Source organism: Tachysurus fulvidraco, chromosome 5 (assembly GCF_022655615.1).
Source record: "Tachysurus fulvidraco isolate hzauxx_2018 chromosome 5, HZAU_PFXX_2.0, whole genome shotgun sequence".
In the NCBI taxonomy this organism is placed as follows: Eukaryota; Metazoa; Chordata; class Actinopteri; order Siluriformes; family Bagridae; genus Tachysurus; species Tachysurus fulvidraco.
The window spans coordinates 26,155,098-26,172,058 of record NC_062522.1 but is presented as its reverse complement, the minus strand read 5'-3'; the positions used below and the strand labels follow the sequence as shown (position 1 = coordinate 26,172,058).

General features: G+C 38.4%; 1 protein-coding gene across 1 annotated transcript in view; it reads right to left on the bottom strand.

Annotated features, from left to right (window-relative positions):
- Positions 1 to 10,378: 10,378 nt before the first annotated feature.
- ctsz (cathepsin Z) overlaps positions 10,379 to 16,961 on the bottom strand; it is a 10,909-nt gene continuing 4,326 nt past the window's right edge. The window contains exons 4-6 of the mRNA XM_027133430.2: positions 15,588 to 15,738; positions 14,737 to 14,902; positions 10,379 to 10,773 (exon numbers count right to left, since the gene is read on the bottom strand). Of these exons, the coding sequence (XP_026989231.1) occupies positions 10,648 to 10,773; positions 14,737 to 14,902; positions 15,588 to 15,738 (443 nt within the window). The 3' untranslated portion in view covers positions 10,379 to 10,647. The remainder of the gene's footprint in view (positions 10,774 to 14,736; positions 14,903 to 15,587; positions 15,739 to 16,961) is intronic.

Here is a 16,961-nt window from a genome sequence, read left to right as displayed (position 1 = left end):
ATTAAAGGAAAACTATTTATAACTTGTGTATTTTTAGTAAATTTTTATTTACTTTCTCACTTTTCAGGACCATGTTGAACATGAAGTGTTTTATAGTGGTTAATAAATCAATGGTTTAAAAAAAGACTTTAAATTAAATTAATTTATTTTTATAGTGCTTTTAAAAATTCAGTGCCTCAAAGTAGCTTTACAGAAGTACAGTTGAGGCCAAAATTATTAGCCCCCTTATGAAATTAGACAAAACTCTTGATTTCTCCATGGAAATGACCATTAACAACAAATGTTTTATAGTGTATTTATTTCCAAAATAACATAGACAATATATCCACTAAGTTTGATTAGGATATTTAATTGAAATAGTGAGCTGAAACACAAAAGGGCAAAAATGAAACGCTGGTTCAAATTGCATGGTTTCCGAGCATGGACATTCACTTTGAGCACTCGCCAGATTCTCAATAGGATTGAGATCTGGTCTCTGTGCGGACCACTCCAGGACCCTTGGTTTTAGTATCCTTCAGAAACTGTTGGACCAATTACGATGTATGCTTTGGATCATTGTCTTGTTGAAAGGCCCAGCGACGACCTAAGGCTAGACTACGAGCGGATTTCTGCATATTATCCCTCAAAATGTCAACATAATTTTCATTTTTGATGATGCCATGCACCCGAACAAGGCTCCCTGTGTCTGAAGCTGCAAAACAGCCCCACAGCATGATGCTCCCACCACCATGTTTAACTGTGGGAACTGTGTTCTTAGGGTTGAAGGCCTCACCCTTTCTTCGCCAAACATAAGCAACATCCATGTTCCAGTTTAGTCCAGTTTAGTCTCATCAGAACAAAGCACAGACTCCCAAAACTCATCTTTACTTTTCATATGTTCACGGGCAAACCTCAGTCTGGCTGTGATGTGCCGCTTTTTGAGTAAAGGGGTTCTTCTGGGACGATGGCCCCGAAGCCCACCACGATGAAGAGCCCTCACAACTGTATTCCTTGAAACATCAACTCCAGAAGAGGCCAGGTCAGCAACAATCATCTTGGCAGATGTCTGGGGCATCTTGCTGACATCTCTGACTATTTTCCTCTCCAGAGTTCTTGAAATCTTGTGCTTATGACCACACCCAGGTTTGTTTCTTACAGAATTTGTCTCCTTGTACTTGGCAATGATGCAACGTACAGCGGTTTTAGACACTGTGAAACACTTGGAAATGGCAGTATAGCCTTCCCCGTTATCATGAGCCTCCATTAGCTTCTTTCTGAGCTAAAGACTGATTTCCTTTGTCTTCCTGTGTTTCCTTTTATGCTGATTGAATGCCCAGGTGTTGTTAGGAAGCCAATTGACTGCAGAGGTGTATTTTGAAAGCTGATTGATTAATTAAGCTGTGTTTTGAAAGCGAAAATTCACATGGGGCTAATATTTTTGACCACCCCATTTTCACTATATTTGATATAAAGCAATCCTAAAAATGTATTTTATATTCCAAAATGTACCAAAAGCTACTAAATAGCACTGGTGAATGTTTGATTATATCAAGTTTTATCAATGCTGCAAACATTGGAACGATCTTTAAGAAAATGTTCCAAAATTCCTGGGGGGCTAATAATTTTGGCCTCAACTGTGTGTATATATATATATATATATATATATATATATATATATATATATATATATATATATATATATATATATATATATATATAATAGGAAAAAATAAGAGTTATTGCATGTATTCATTTTTTATTATTTTAAAGTGTAAAATTAAATGAAAAATATTAATTTAAAATACTGTATATACACAGTGGTGTGAAAGTGTTTGCCCCCTTCCTTAATTTTTGCTTGTTTGTCACACTTTGATATTTCAGATCATCAAACAAATTTAAGTATTAATCAAAGATAACACAAGTGAACACAACATGCAGTTTTTAAATAAAACTAAATCCAAACCTACATGGCCCTGTGTGAAAAAGTGCTTTCCCCTAAACCTAATAACTGGTTGTGCCACCCTTAGCAGCAAGAACTGCAATCAAGCGTTTGCGATAACTTGCAATAAGTTTGTTACAGTGCTGTGGAGGAATTTTGGTCCACTCATCTTTGCAAAATTGTTGTAATTCAGCCACATTGGAGTGTTTTCGTGCATGAACTGCCTTTTTAAGGTCATGCCACAGCATCTCAATTCAGAGGTGGATTGATGGTGTGTTTTGGATCATTGTCCCACTGCAAGTTCGCTTCAGACCCCAAGTTCGCTTCAGCTTGAGGTTACGAACAAGTCTTCCAGGTCCTGAAGCAGCAAAACAGCCTCAGACCATCACACTACCACCACCATATTTTACTGTTGGTATAGGTACTTTTACACCAGCTGTAATGGTACACACACCTTCCAAAAAGTTCAACTTTTGATTATTTTCCCAAACGTCTTGGGGATCATCAAGGTGTTTTCTGGCAAATCTGAAACATTAAAGTGTGACAAACGTGCAAACAAAGACACACCACTGTATCTATCCCTATTCCTAAAAACTCCCAGAGATGATCTGAGGAAGAAACGTTGAGAGGAACCAGACTCCTTAGGGAACCCATCCTCATTTGTCTGACACTGGACAGAAAATAATGTAAATAATGTCATTTCTACAACAGTTTATAATAGTGCAATCGAGCTGCCAAGGAAACTAAAGGGTCAGCACAAAGTAGATTTATTAAATTTGTATTCCAGATCATTGTGTACCCTTCTGGCAAAAAAAAAAGCATCCCCATACATGCTGTCTTCTTCAGGTGCCAGGTTGTATTGACTGCCATTGCCACCTTTTATAAGCACTAGTCATTATCCTTAACCAGCCCTTCTAACCCTGTCCAGGTATAAGATGATAAAACAAGCAATTCAGAAAGTGTAGTTCCATATCTCTGTGCCTAAACAATTCAAAGAAAAGCTCAAGATTAATATTTGACTTAGAGAATTAATTCATTAAGACATTCAAGCTTACAAGACTTAAGTTAGTCTACAATAACACATTTTGTGCAATCATATCTAACAAACTATACAAGTGTTTAAATTATAAATCATGTCCTTTAATGATGTGTTCGTATGGACAATCCATAACCAACTCCATTAACCTTTGGAAATAGACACCATATCTGCCTTTGAGAGTTTTGCAAGCAAGTTTGTCATGAGGCTAAAACTAACAAAAGCAGGTCTTAACAACTTGCTGAAAAGACCTTTCTGAGCAGATAGTAATATGGCACCAGATGAATATGATGCAATATGTAATCAAGGTGTGCCTTGGTCAGAGGTATCAGCATTGGAAAAACAAGCTGTTTAAAATGAGATGTACAATTGCATACAAACTAGTAACACTATTCCAGTGAGTAGCTTTGGACCCTTAAAGCTTATATATACATAAATTTTAATTTAAATCAATTATTTTTTTTAATGTCAATCACTATATAATTTTTACAGGTGGGCAAATGTCTCCTCCTCTTTCACTCTCAGCACTGGTGCCCAACAGGGTTGTGTTCTGAGTTAAGGGTTGTGTTCAGATTCCTGGTTCTGCTGTACTCACTGTATCCATACAACTACCTGGCCACTTCCAACTTGAACCACCAGCATTGTTTGCTGAAACACAGTCTGATCTCCAACAACAATGAGAGGGCCTACCTATAGGAGATTCAAAACCTGGATTTGGTGTCAGGTGAACAATTTCTCCTGAACATCAGACTTCAGCATCAAGCAGGAGAGGCAATATCAATCACTCATGATCAACAAAAGTCCAGTGGAGAGTAGACAGTTTCCAGTATCTCAGTGTTCACATCACACAGGACTTGTCATGGTTCTGTACCAACAACACTGTAGTGGTGAAGGCCCAGCTGTGTCTCTACCATCTCAGATGCTCGAAGGACTTTAAACTACCATCTCAGGTGCTAAAAACTTTCTATCCTGATGGGAACCATAACAGTCTGGTCAGGGGACAGCACCAGACAGGACAGAAGAGCTCTCCAGAGGGTGGTGCGATCAGCTGAATGTACCAATGCTTAACACTTTTTCACACAGGCCCATGCAGGTTTGGATTTTGTTTTCCCTTAATAATAAAAATCTTCATTTGAAAACTGCATGTTGTGTTTACTTGTGTTATCTTTGACTAATATTTAAATCTGTTTGATGATCTGAAACATTGAAGTGTGCAAAAAAATAAAAAATTTGGAAGGGGCAAAAACTTTTTCAAACCACTGTATATGTATGTATGTGTGTATATTATCATATTGTATTCACCTCTGCCTTATTTTTATTCTTTTTTTATTCTTCTTCTTTGTTCAGAACAGTCATACAAAGTATTTCTTTAAATAATATTGTGTATGTGACAAATTCTGCTTTCAGTCAATCCCAAAAGAGTTGATTTATTTATTCCTGCCATTGAAAACTGAGTTGTTATGCCCTAGTGTGCTCAGATTTATGCTATGTGTTTTATGTCTCTTGCTGGTAGGTTGGGTTTTCTCCAGCCCCCCCCCCCCCCCGACTACATCACGCTCCCGCTTACAATTTTATTGGACAATCCTCGTATAACATGCCATGCCCCGCCTCCTCCCTTGCTTACTTGCAGAGTCATGGTGTACAATCATTATTTTAGCATTTCAATTTGCATTACACCCTGCATAACTGTGTATGTGACACACTTCAAATACTTGAAAATGAATTTATCTGCAGATGTTTTAGTTAACAAGCATTAACAAGCAAATCTTTATATTTGTGACATTATATTTTAAATATTTTGGTATTTGATATTTAATTTAAAAAAAATAAAAAAATGTAAAAGATAACCCAAATATTTAATTAATCGAAATGATGGATAGCTACAGTGACCCTACAGACCCCACTCTCAATGTGCATTGCTATTACATGTAAATATAGGGCTATTTTAGAATGAAGCTATAAACCAAAGACAAACCACAAACCAGTTACAGTAAGACATAATTCAGACATTACAATATGAACAAATAATAGGAAAAGATGAAAAATTACTCCTTGAATCACACTTACCCACTTTACCACTTACCCAGTACTCCACTCCATTCTCATCCACACTTCTATGGAATAAAAACACTGTCAATAATAATCGTACGTAATTCAAAGAATTTGTGTGTAAATTTTAATTTTGCGTAGTCGGATCCCAAAATTTACGGCCACGACAGTTTACAGATACGAGATTTTGTGTGTTTGTTCAAATACAACTCCAAAATGTACGACTATGACAGTTTACACACACAACGCTTGTTTTCACAACACCTCTTTTTCACACACGAAAACGGTCTGCGAAACAACTGTCAAAAATACGTCCTCACGTTCACAGGCATTACTACCCGAGGGAAGATGAATCGATTCCACGAAGTGCGCATGCACCCCGCCCTCTTTTAAACCACTGGCGAAATGGCGGATCAGCAGCCAAGCGCTCACTCATCGTCAGTGTTGTATAAAGTATTAGAAAGCAATACTTGAGTAAAAGTACAGGTATCATACTAGAAAAAGACTTTGGTAGAAGTGAAAGTCACCTTTTAGAATACTACTCAAGTAAAGGTCTTAAAGTATCTGATATTTACTGTACTTAAGTATCAAAAGTCATTTTCTGATATTCAATGTACTTAAGTATTTCAAGTAAAAGTAAAATTTCAGTGATTTTCGGTAGGCATAAGATCAGGGAGGGTTCTAGGGTTTCATCTTTAGGGGTTTTAGCCCTCAGTGAGAATTTAAAACAAGAAGAGTTTTAAATGATATATTATATGATTACATAGTAAGCCAAAAGTTATGGTATTATTAAATGGCAAAAGTGGACACCATAATTGTATGCATGATGTAAGGATGCCAGTCTTGAATCAAATCAGTTCATGTATGTGTGTATTCTCTACAAACAGTGTGTCCAATGAATGCAGTCATTAATAAACAAATATTCGCAAAGACCAAATCAATAAATGTTATTTTTATTTAGTATTGTATGGATTGTTTGCATTAATATTTTGTTTGTGCTACAACTCTGGTAATAAGAATAGTGAAATTTCACTGCTTTTGGTTGCTGTATTTGCAGCTTTCCGATTAACGTTATACATTAACGCCTCCAGCTCTGACTGCGAGTGCACGCTGCGCATACCTGTGCTTCTCCGTACAGCGTGCAATGCAATCTAGGAACAGTGATTCACCAAACCTCTCTTATTGCAGTCACACACATTTCTTCTGATTCTATTTTGTAGTAATGAAGATGCTTAGTGGAAATATAACGGAGTAAAAGTATACATTTTATCTAGGAAATGTAGTGGAGTAAAAGTGAAAGTTGACATAAATTTAAATAGCGAAGTAAAGTACAGATACGTGACATTTCTACTTAAGTACAGTAACAAAGTGTTTTTACTACGTTACATTACAACACTGCTCATCGTCTCAGGTAAGTTGGTTTTTCCTTCCAAATTCAGACATGTTTAAGGGTTAGTTATCACTAATAACAGAGAGGAGTAATATTACAGAGATAGGTTAACTATAGTAAGTAATATTAGCTCTCAGAGTAAGGTTACATTAGGTGCTTAAAGAATACAGCTGTTTAGGAGGTCATCACTGCAGTCTGTAGCGTGATGAGATAGGCCTACATAAAAGAATGAGCAATTTTAATGTGTTAACTTACTAACAGCTGTGTACATGCACTGGAATACACAGGTAATGCAATATGTGTTCACTGCTTAAGTGTTAAAGTCATATTTTATTGTTTATCAGGTTCCATTAGGTGACCTCTTGCACTCAGCCCTGAATCTGGTGTCCATGTTGACCAACACCTTAAGTGTTGGACAACAGAAAATGGCGAACCAGTTCAATATCAGTGGACAGTCAGCACAAGTAAGAAGGTCCAAGTCAAATGGGCAGTCAGTGCAGCAGGAAATGGCTAGGTGTGAGGTGTGTGTGTGTGTGTGTAGGCCTTTTATGTAGGCCTATCTCATCACGCTACAGACTGCAGTGATAACCTCCTAAACAGCTGTATTCTTTAAGCACCTAATGTAACCTTACTCTGAGAGCTAATCTTACTTACTATAGTTAACCTATGTCTGTAATATTACTCCTCTCTGTTATTAGTGATAACTAACCCTTAAACATGTCCGAATTTGGAAGGAAAAACAACTTACCCGAGACGATGAGTGACCGCTTGGCTGCTGATCCGGCATTTCGGCGCCAGTGGTTTAAAAGAGGGCGGGGCGCATGCGCACTTCGTGGAATGGATTCATCTTCCCTCGGATAGTAATGCCTGTGAACGTGATGACGTATTTTTGACAGTTGTTTCGCAGACCGTTTTCGTGTGTGAAAAAGAGGTGTTGTGAAAACAAGCGTTGTGTGTGTAAACTGTCATAGTCGTACATTTTGGAGTTGTATTTGAACAAACACACAAAATCTCGTATCTGTAAACTGTCGTGGCCGTAAATTTTGGGATCCAACTCCGCAAAATTAAAATTTACACACAAATGCTTTGAATTACGTACAATTATTATTGACAGTGTTTTTATTCCATACACTCCAGTCAGCCAAAGACACAACGTCCACTGATGATGCCCACTACATACACTACTGCCGTTCATTGCGCTCCACCTGTCATACCTTTATTCCCCTCTAGGGGAACGCGTCCCACACTTTAGGAACAGCGGTCTTACGTTATGAGCCTCTGCTCGATAGAGTAATACACAGGAAAGAAGAATGACTTCCTCCAGCACAGGTGTCAAAGCAGTGCTTGGTATAAAATCTACTTTTGGTTTGTGTGTAATCGGGGGTATAAGTGGGAATGCATTACTGTGTGTATCCAGTGTGGCTGATGGCATAAAAAAGGTGTTAAACCCTTATATAAAACCATCAGATAGAGAACAGCGGAAGGGGGTATAACCTGTATAAACCAATTGCATTTGTTTACTTGCATAAACAGATTCCAAAGATTCTCCAGGTCTTTGGAAATGTACTGGAAGGATGAACATCATTCTTGAAAAAGATAATCCCAGATTAGTATTTTGATTATGGTCCAAATTCACTTGATTGTGCAAACAAAACATTCATCAAAGTATTCAGTAACACCTAGTGGGAATACTGGAAGAGTTCAGTCCCATCAGGATAGAAATGTTTCATTATTTAATGACCGGTCTATAGTTGTAAATACACTACCCTCTAAGGCAGTGGTCAACCTTTTTTTCGCCGCGGACCGGTCAATGTTTGATAATTTTCCCGCGGGCCTCTGGGGGTGGGGGGTGGCGGCTATACAATAAAATTAAAATAAATATTTTTTATTTAACTGTATTTAAACATGCCTTTTAACTCAATACACCGCTAAATCAATGAGAACCCTGAGCTTGTTTCGCTCAGACAACACCCGAAGTGTGTTGCTTATGTCCAGTTTATTCCGTTTTTTTTTGTTTTGGTTGCCGTCACCGCAGAAAACCCCGCTTCACACAGATAGCATGTCGGAAATGGCAATAGGGATTTAAGTGCTGTGGTGGCAATCTCAGGGTATTCCGTCATGACTTTAATCCAGAACACTGGCAGTTTCTAACTTTCTAACGACGTCTGTTTCGTGCTCATTTTTGCTAATTTGTGGGCTAAATTTGAGCAAACACAATATACACGTACACCATGCACTGTTAAACATGACAAAGTACCGGTGAACAGAGAGAAGAGCGTTACACACCTTCTCTCCACCAAAGCTACAAGCTCCAGACTTCACCTAAACCCGGCCCAATATCAGGATATTGTGCGCATGCGCGGTATTGGTGCGGCTTTAGGTGACGTCTCTCAGCTCCCGGTTAACCTCTCGTCCATGGAAAGTCGCACAAACCAGAGAGAAATACACCACAGTAAATAAAATGGAAATAATTTAATGTGCCTTGGGCAGCCCGGTACCGGTCTGCGGCCTGGGGGTTGGGGACCACTGCTCTAAGGGGTCACACATCAATTCCCTGCCAGGAAAAGACATTTCATTGCATCACAGGGTCACAAGTTTCACTGCTGATTCAAGGAACCAAGTGTGCATATATGCATGTAATCAAAGTGTGACTAATGCAACCACACTGGTTTTGTATGCAGATCAAAAATGCATAACAAGTAAAAGCAACCAAAGCACAGGATAAATCTTTTTAGTCATATTTCATTTCATGTGACTGATGGGTCCCGAAGCATAAATCTCATTTTTCATCTTCTCCAGGCCACGATGGACCCGTATAATTCTGCACAACATTGCACTGGCTAAATGTAGTGCACGTGCCACACTCATTGAATGTCTTGCATTTTGAAAGCATGTAATCAAAGAGAAAGCATGTTATCAAATAAACATACTGTATATTTTCCACTTTCAATGGAACTAGACAAAATGTTAAGTGAATGCAGGCTTGGTATGTGAATTTTAAATATTTATTTCGAGGAGAGGTCGTCAATCATCCTGGAGTTTGTGAAATCTCAATATGTGGCATATTAAAGAACAAACCTTTATTACTTTTGCCCTTTGTGTAAATAGGTATAATGCCAACAAACAATGTCAAATAGCTGGTGAAAAAAATCAACAGACATGTAAAACAGGTTTGTGCTACTATTATGTGCTGATTTTACAACATATTTCCTCAAGTAAGGAAAAAAGGGGAAAACACTACCATGTTAAACATGGGTTCTGTCAAAATTTCTGTTAAATTACCTTAAAGGGATATTCCAGCCCAAAATTAGAATGTTAGTGTGATAACTGTAGGTTTTTGTTATGGTGTGTAGTATCCGGTCACACATTATTGTAATGCTTATTGTCTATGCTTTGATGAGTTTCATGTTTTTATGAAATCTGCAGTGGGGATGGTAACTCCTGAGTAACTCCTGTATAAACAGCTTTTCCCCTGTATGTGTATCTGGGTATGGAGCCAGCTTGGGTGACTCCTGTTGTATGTTGTAGTATGTTGTATTATCATCATGTAATTATTGTATGATGTTCCATAGTGAATTTAGAGTTTGTGCTGACCCACAAGTTTCTCAGGAGCTCTCAGTTACACTATTGTAAACCGTTGTAGAAATGACATTATTTACTGAGGATGGGTTCCCTTCTGAGTCTGTATCCTCTGAAGGTTTCTTCCTCATATCATCTTAAAGTTTTTTCTTGCTGCCGTCCCCTCCGGCTTGCTCATTAGGGATAGGGATAGTTATGTAGTACTTTGAAAACAAATTAATAAAAAAAAAAGTATTAATTTAAAACTTATTTTTATTCTTCTCATTTTTATATATATTTATTTCTTTTTTCTCTCTTCTGTTTTTATACTTCTATAAAGCTGCTTACAGACCATGAGAATTGTTAAAAGAGCTATACAAAATAAATTGATGAATTTCAAATGTAAAGGAAAACAATTTACAACTTGTGTATTTAGTGCATTTTTATTTACTTTCTCACTTTTCAGGACCATGTTGAACATGCAGTGTTCTACAGTGGTCAAGAAAATCAATGGTTTAAAAAATTGCATTAAAAAAAATAATCAGAGCATATGATTTCCAAAATGTATAAAAACATTCTATAATTGTTTGCAGAAATGACAATGGATACACAAAAACAGTCTAAATCAATTGAAAGGCTTTAGTAGATTTAGGCAACAGCTCAGTACTGCAGGCTCTCTATGTGTATTCCAGATCATTATATGTACCCTTCTGGCAAAACAGCGTCCCCATACATGCAGTCTTCTTCAAGTGCCAGGTTATAATGGCTCCCACTGCCACCTTTATAAGCACTAGTCACTATCCTCAACCAGCCCTTCTCACCCTGTATAAGATAATAAAACAAGCAATTCAGAAAGTGTAGTTCCATATCTCTGTGCCTAAACTAGATTTAGATCATTAAGACTTTCAAGTTTACAAGACTTAAGTTTGTCTACAATAACACATTTCGTGCCGTCATATCTAACAAACTATACAAGTGTTTAAATTATAAATTATGTCCTTTCATGATGTGTTCAGATGGACAATCCTTAACCAACTTTGTTAACCTTTGAAAATAAACACCATATCTGCCTTTGAGAGTTTTGCAAGCAAGTTTGTCATTAGGCTAAAACTAACAAAAGCAGGTCTTAACTTGCAAAAAAATACTTTCTGTGCAGATAGGAATATTACAATACATGATTCAATATGTAATCAAGGTGTGTCTTGGTCAGAGGTATGCTGATACCTCTGACCAGGACACACCTTGATTCCATACTGAACCAGCAAAGCTTTTAATTTTAGCTGTCCAATCTTAGACCCTTAAAGCTTTAAAAATACTGGATTTAATATTCCAAACAAATGAGACTATACTGTCAACTTTTTAAAATGCATTTTGGAAAGCCCAATTAAAATAATTTAATTTATTAGTTCAGACTGTTGAAATAGCAAAATATTGAAATTTTGCTATGACTTGGATCACACTTTCCCCCCATTCAGACAGTTGACGTGAACAACTGCTGGTCTTGTAGCGGCTTGATTTTATGCATTGGACTCATACCACATGATTGGCTGATTAGATAACTGCATGAATGAGAGAGTTTACACATGTTCCTAATAACATACTCAGAGAGTCATTCCTTCCAAACTATTTACTCTTGCTTAATTGCAGAGTCATGGTGTAGAACAGTTATCACCAACTGGCGGACCGTGGTCCGGATCCGGACCGAGTGACTGGTCTGCCCGGACACGTTAAAATTCTAATATCATATTAAGCATCTCCTTATTATAATCTAATATTATATGACTATATAAGCTCTTTGATATTAATAAAAAGATAAATCTTTCGTTCATGTGCAGTTAATCTAGTTATTACGACAGGAGCGTCATCAAAAGCCAAGCCAAAAAGAGATTGCTTCTGTTCCATACTCCAGAGCAGAAGGTGGCAGTAATGCACCTAATATACATTTACAGCATTTGGCAGACGCCCTTATCCAGAGCGACGTACATAAGTGCTTAAATCTCTAACATTAATGCTGGTTCACTAGGTTACATACTTAAGATACCATGAGTTTAAAACATTTGTTCAAAGTTACAATGAAACAGTGTCAAAGGTTGTTTTTTTTTTTAAATGCAAAAGATAAGGAAAGAAGTGCTAGTTGAAGTGTTTCCTGAATAAGTAGGTCTTCAACCGCTGCTTGAAAATAGCCAGTGACTCAGATGTCCGGACCTCTAGGGGAAGTTCATTCCACCACCTTGGTGCCAGAACAGAGAAGAGTCTTGTAGTATACTTGCCTCTTACCCTGAGAGATGGTGGAACCAGTCGAGCAGTGCTGGTAGATCGGAGGTTGCGGGGTGCAGTGCGAGGAATGATGAGGGCTTTGAGGTAAGAGGGAGCTGGTCCATTTTTGGCTTTGCAGGCCAGCATCAGTGTTTTGAATCGGATGTGTGCAGCTACCGGAAGCCAGTGGAGGGATCGCAGCAGCGGGGTGGTATGCAAGAACTTTGGCAGGTTGAAAACAAGCCGGGCAGCTGCATTTTGGATCATTTGCAGAGGACGGATTGCGTTCATAGGTAGACCTGCCAGCAGTGCATTGCAGTAATCCAGTCTAGAAATGACAAGAGACTGAACAAGTACCTGATCAGTCTAAGTGGACAAAAATGGCCGAATCCTTCTAATGTTGTAGAGAAGAAACCGACATGAGCGTGTCACATTAGCAACATGAGAGGAAAAGGACAGTTGATTGTCCATGGTTACCCCAAGGTTGCGAGCTGTGGCTGAAGGGGAGATCAGATCGTTGTGCAAGGATATAGCAAAATCATGACCTAGGGATGAATCACCTGGGATGAACAGCAGTTCAGTTTTGCTAGGATTGAGCTTTAACTGATGAGCATTCATCCATGATGAAATTTCTGCCAGACATGCTGAGATCTGGTCAGAAGCTGTGGCATCTGAGGGTGGGAAAGAGAAGATAAGTTGTGTATCATCAGCATAGCAGTGGTAAGAGAACCCATGTGATGAAATAACTTGACCAAGAGAGTGAGTATACAGGGAGAAAAGAAGAGGACCAAGTACTGAGCCCTGTGGGACACCAGTGGAGAGTCTGCGTGGAGCAGATGTCACTCCCCTCCATGTTACCTGATATGAGCGTCCTTCCAGGTAGGAGACAAACCATTCCCAAGCTGATCCGCAAATCCCAAGACTCTTGAGGGTGGATAAGAGAGTCTTGTGGTTGACCGTATCAAACGCTGCTGAAAGGTCAAGGAGGATAAGGACGGATAACAGTTTGGCTGATCTAGCAGCATGTAGCTTCTCAGAGACATCCAAAAGGGCTGTCTCTGTAGAGTGAGCTCCTTTAAAGCCAGACTGGTTGGGATCTTGGAGGTTGTTCTGTGAGAGATAGACAGACAGCTGATTATAGACAATGTGTTCAAGAATTTTTGAAAGAAATGAGAGAAGTGATACCGGTCTGTAGTTACTGATGTCTGATGGATCCAGAGCAGGTTTCTTTAGGATGGGAATAACCCTTGCTCTCTTGAAAGTAGTTGGTACCTGACCAGATGCTATGGATCTATTGACGATAGTGGAAATGACGGGCAAAAGGTCTTGCGAGATGGTCTGGAGCATAGTGGTAGGGAGTGGATCCAATGGGCAGGTAGTAGGATTGCAGGACTGGATGAGTTGTAAAATCTCTTCTGCTGCCACAGTGGAGCCGGGGGGTTGAGCACAGAAGAGATGATGTGGAATTTCCGAGGGTCATGTGAGGAAGCTTCAAGTTTTTTTTAATTATGCTGGCAGGACAATTAAGATTCAAACTGCTGGCAGGACAGTTACATGCCCATTTCTCTCACTAGGAACTGAAGATGGAAAGGGAGTAAGGAGAGGTGGAAAGGAGAGAGGAAAAAGGGAGCTGCTCAAAGCTCTGCACTTTTCTTTTATTCAGTAAATTCTGCCCTGTTCTATTTTACCTGAAATGTTCTTTTGCCTAAGGTTCCTGTGTTATTAATGTAGCTAATGTTTATAAAAGGGGCAGCTCAAAAGTCTTTTGTTTAATTTTTTTCTTAAAGATTAAAAGCACTTTTATTTTATTCAAAAGATTCTGAATGTTTCACATTACTTGAAATTTAGGCCCCAAGTTCAGGCTGCTCAAAGCTGTGTTTGCACTTTTTATTTATTTTATTCAGAAGAAATTCAGTGTCTGTTATCTGTTACCTGACATGTAGTAAAGACAACTACAGTATTGTTTTCCATTCAAGTGCCATACAAGTTCAGACTGAAAACACTTGAAATTTAACAATAAATTATATAGAAATGTGTGTTATTGATTTTATTAACATGAGGGTACACTATTAAGTGACAATATAAGATTCAGACCTTTGCTGGGAGGAAATTTTAGTAACTGGACCGCTTTGAATTTTAATTGAATACCCCTGGTGTAGAACCATAATTTCAACATTTCAATATACTTTGTATGTGACATAAAACCTTTAAATACTGAAAAAAATATTTAAAATCAGCAGACTTTTCCATTACCAACAAACAGATATTTACCTTACCTTTATTTTTAATATTTTAAATAGTTTGGTATTTAATATTTTTAAAAATAAATAATTTTTAAAATTTAACCCAAATAATGAATTCACAGAAATGATAAGTAACATGTAAATATAGGGCTATTTTATGACAAAGTTATTTTATAAACCAAAGACAAACCAAAAACCATTCACAGTTAGACATAATTCAGATTCACACATTACAACATGACCATATAGGAAAATATGAAAAAAATACTCATTGAATAACACTTACCCATGGCTCACCCCATGAGTTACGGACAATCCAATACTCCACTCCATTCTCGTCAACCCCCCAGCCAGCCACAGACACAATGTGGTTAATAAAGGGATCCTGTACATATTCAGAGTACACTCCCCCAGAGTATGCATCCAGTGTGTCAGTAGCCATTATTCCACAACTATTAAAAAAAAACATTTGTATCAGTATGATTCAATTTACAAGTATAGTTTTCTTCAAATATGAGACCATACCAAAATATAATATAGTACTGTCTTTGTACAGTACTAAATATTATGCATGGTAACTGCATACAATGGAAAATCTATAATCTGAAAGTTCTCAGCAGCAAAGATTTAATCATGCTGTACATACTCTACTATATAATCCAAAGGAAATGCCTTTAAACTACATAAATAATAAAATATGGAGGACCTATTTTGAAGAACCACGCTCAACCCCCTGCATACTGTTCATCATGCTTCTTTAGGAGGCTCACACATCATTAAAAGCAGATTCAGAAACACAAGACTTATTTATAGAAATGTGTTCACAAAACAGAACTGACTAGCCCTCCCTTCACACACAAATCATCCTGTTTTCCATCAACTTTGCCCTTTGATTATATTTATTGCATGTCTGTATTTCAGAATTATAGAGATTCCAGAGATTTTACACATCTTTGGAATTGTATTAGAGGGATCAACACCATTCTTATAAAAGATGATCCCATATTTAGTATTTTGATAATGGTTCAAACTTGATTGTGCAAACAAAATGAGAATCAACCCATATGCAAAAATGCATAACATACATAAGAACAAAGCACAGGATAAATCTTTCTAGTCATATTTCATTTCATGTACCTGATTGGTCCCGCAGCATAAATCTCAGCTTTCATCTTCCCCAGGCCACTGATGGACCCGTAGTCTCCAACCTTCCAGAGAGTGTAATTCTTCACAACATTGCACTGGCCAAACGTAGTGCATGTGCCACATTCATTAAATGGTTTGCATGCTGAAAGTAGAGATAATTTTTTTCACATGGGCCTAGTCAAAATGTTAAGTGAATACAGACTTGGTATGAGAATTTTAAATATTCATTTTGTGGAGAGGTCTTCAATCATCCTAGAGTTTGTGAACTCTCATTATGTGCCATATTAAAAGAATAAATCTATGATTATTACATTTGCCCATTGTATGAATGGGTATGATGCCAACAAACAATGTCACAAAAAAACAACCCAGACCTGTTTTTTTTTTCTTTTCTTCCCACTTAAACCTCTGCATGTCCTCATGGTGAACCATGTATAAACTGTTTGGACTAGGCCTGACAATTCCACTACAGAGAAATTGATGTTGAAGAATGATCCAGTTTCTGTTTTACTGCTGTTGCTGCCTCTGCTGGGCCCCTGAGCAAGGCCCTTGACATTGCTCAGTTGTATAAAATGGAATAAAAGTGTATGTCACTCTGGATAAGGGTGTCTGCTAAATGCTCTGTCTATAAGACCTTGTTATCCATGACTTCCTGTTTGATGAAGATATAAAAATGAGCTGACTTCCCCTGGTCATTCATTAGCATGGAAAAGATTAGAATTTTCAAACGGGTTAGGGTTACAAATGAATTTACAAATGAAATTAGATATATACAGTTGCAATCAGAAATATTCATCCCCCTCACCCCAAAATACATTATAGTGATGTTGATAAAAGATAATGAAAGTCAGTGGAAAAAAAAAACCTCATGAAATAACAAAAAATATTGATACATACGGAGTTCCCCTCCTTGAACCGCCACCTTATTGTGGTGGAGGGATTTGCGTGCCTGAATGATCCTAGGAGCTATGTTGTCTGGGGCTTTTTGCCCCTGGTAGGGTCTCCCAAGGCAAACAGGTCATGGGTGACAGGCCAGACAAAGAGCGGTTCAAAAAACCCTTATGAGTAAAGTAAAATCAAGGTCCGTGACGTCGCCCCGTAAGGCGCAACCGGGGCCCCGCCCTGGAGCCAGGCCCGGGGTTGGGGCTCGCATGCGAGCGCCTGGTGGCCGGGTCTTGCCCCACGGGGCCCGGCCGAGCTCAGCCCGAAAGAGCGACGTGGGGCCGATCTCCTGTGGGCTCACCACCTGCAGGAGAAACCGTAAGGGGCCGGTGCAATGTGGATTGGGTGGCACTGAATCTGGCACTAGGGACATGGAATGTCACCTCGCTGGGGGGGGGGGGGGAAGGAGCCATATGTCCATAT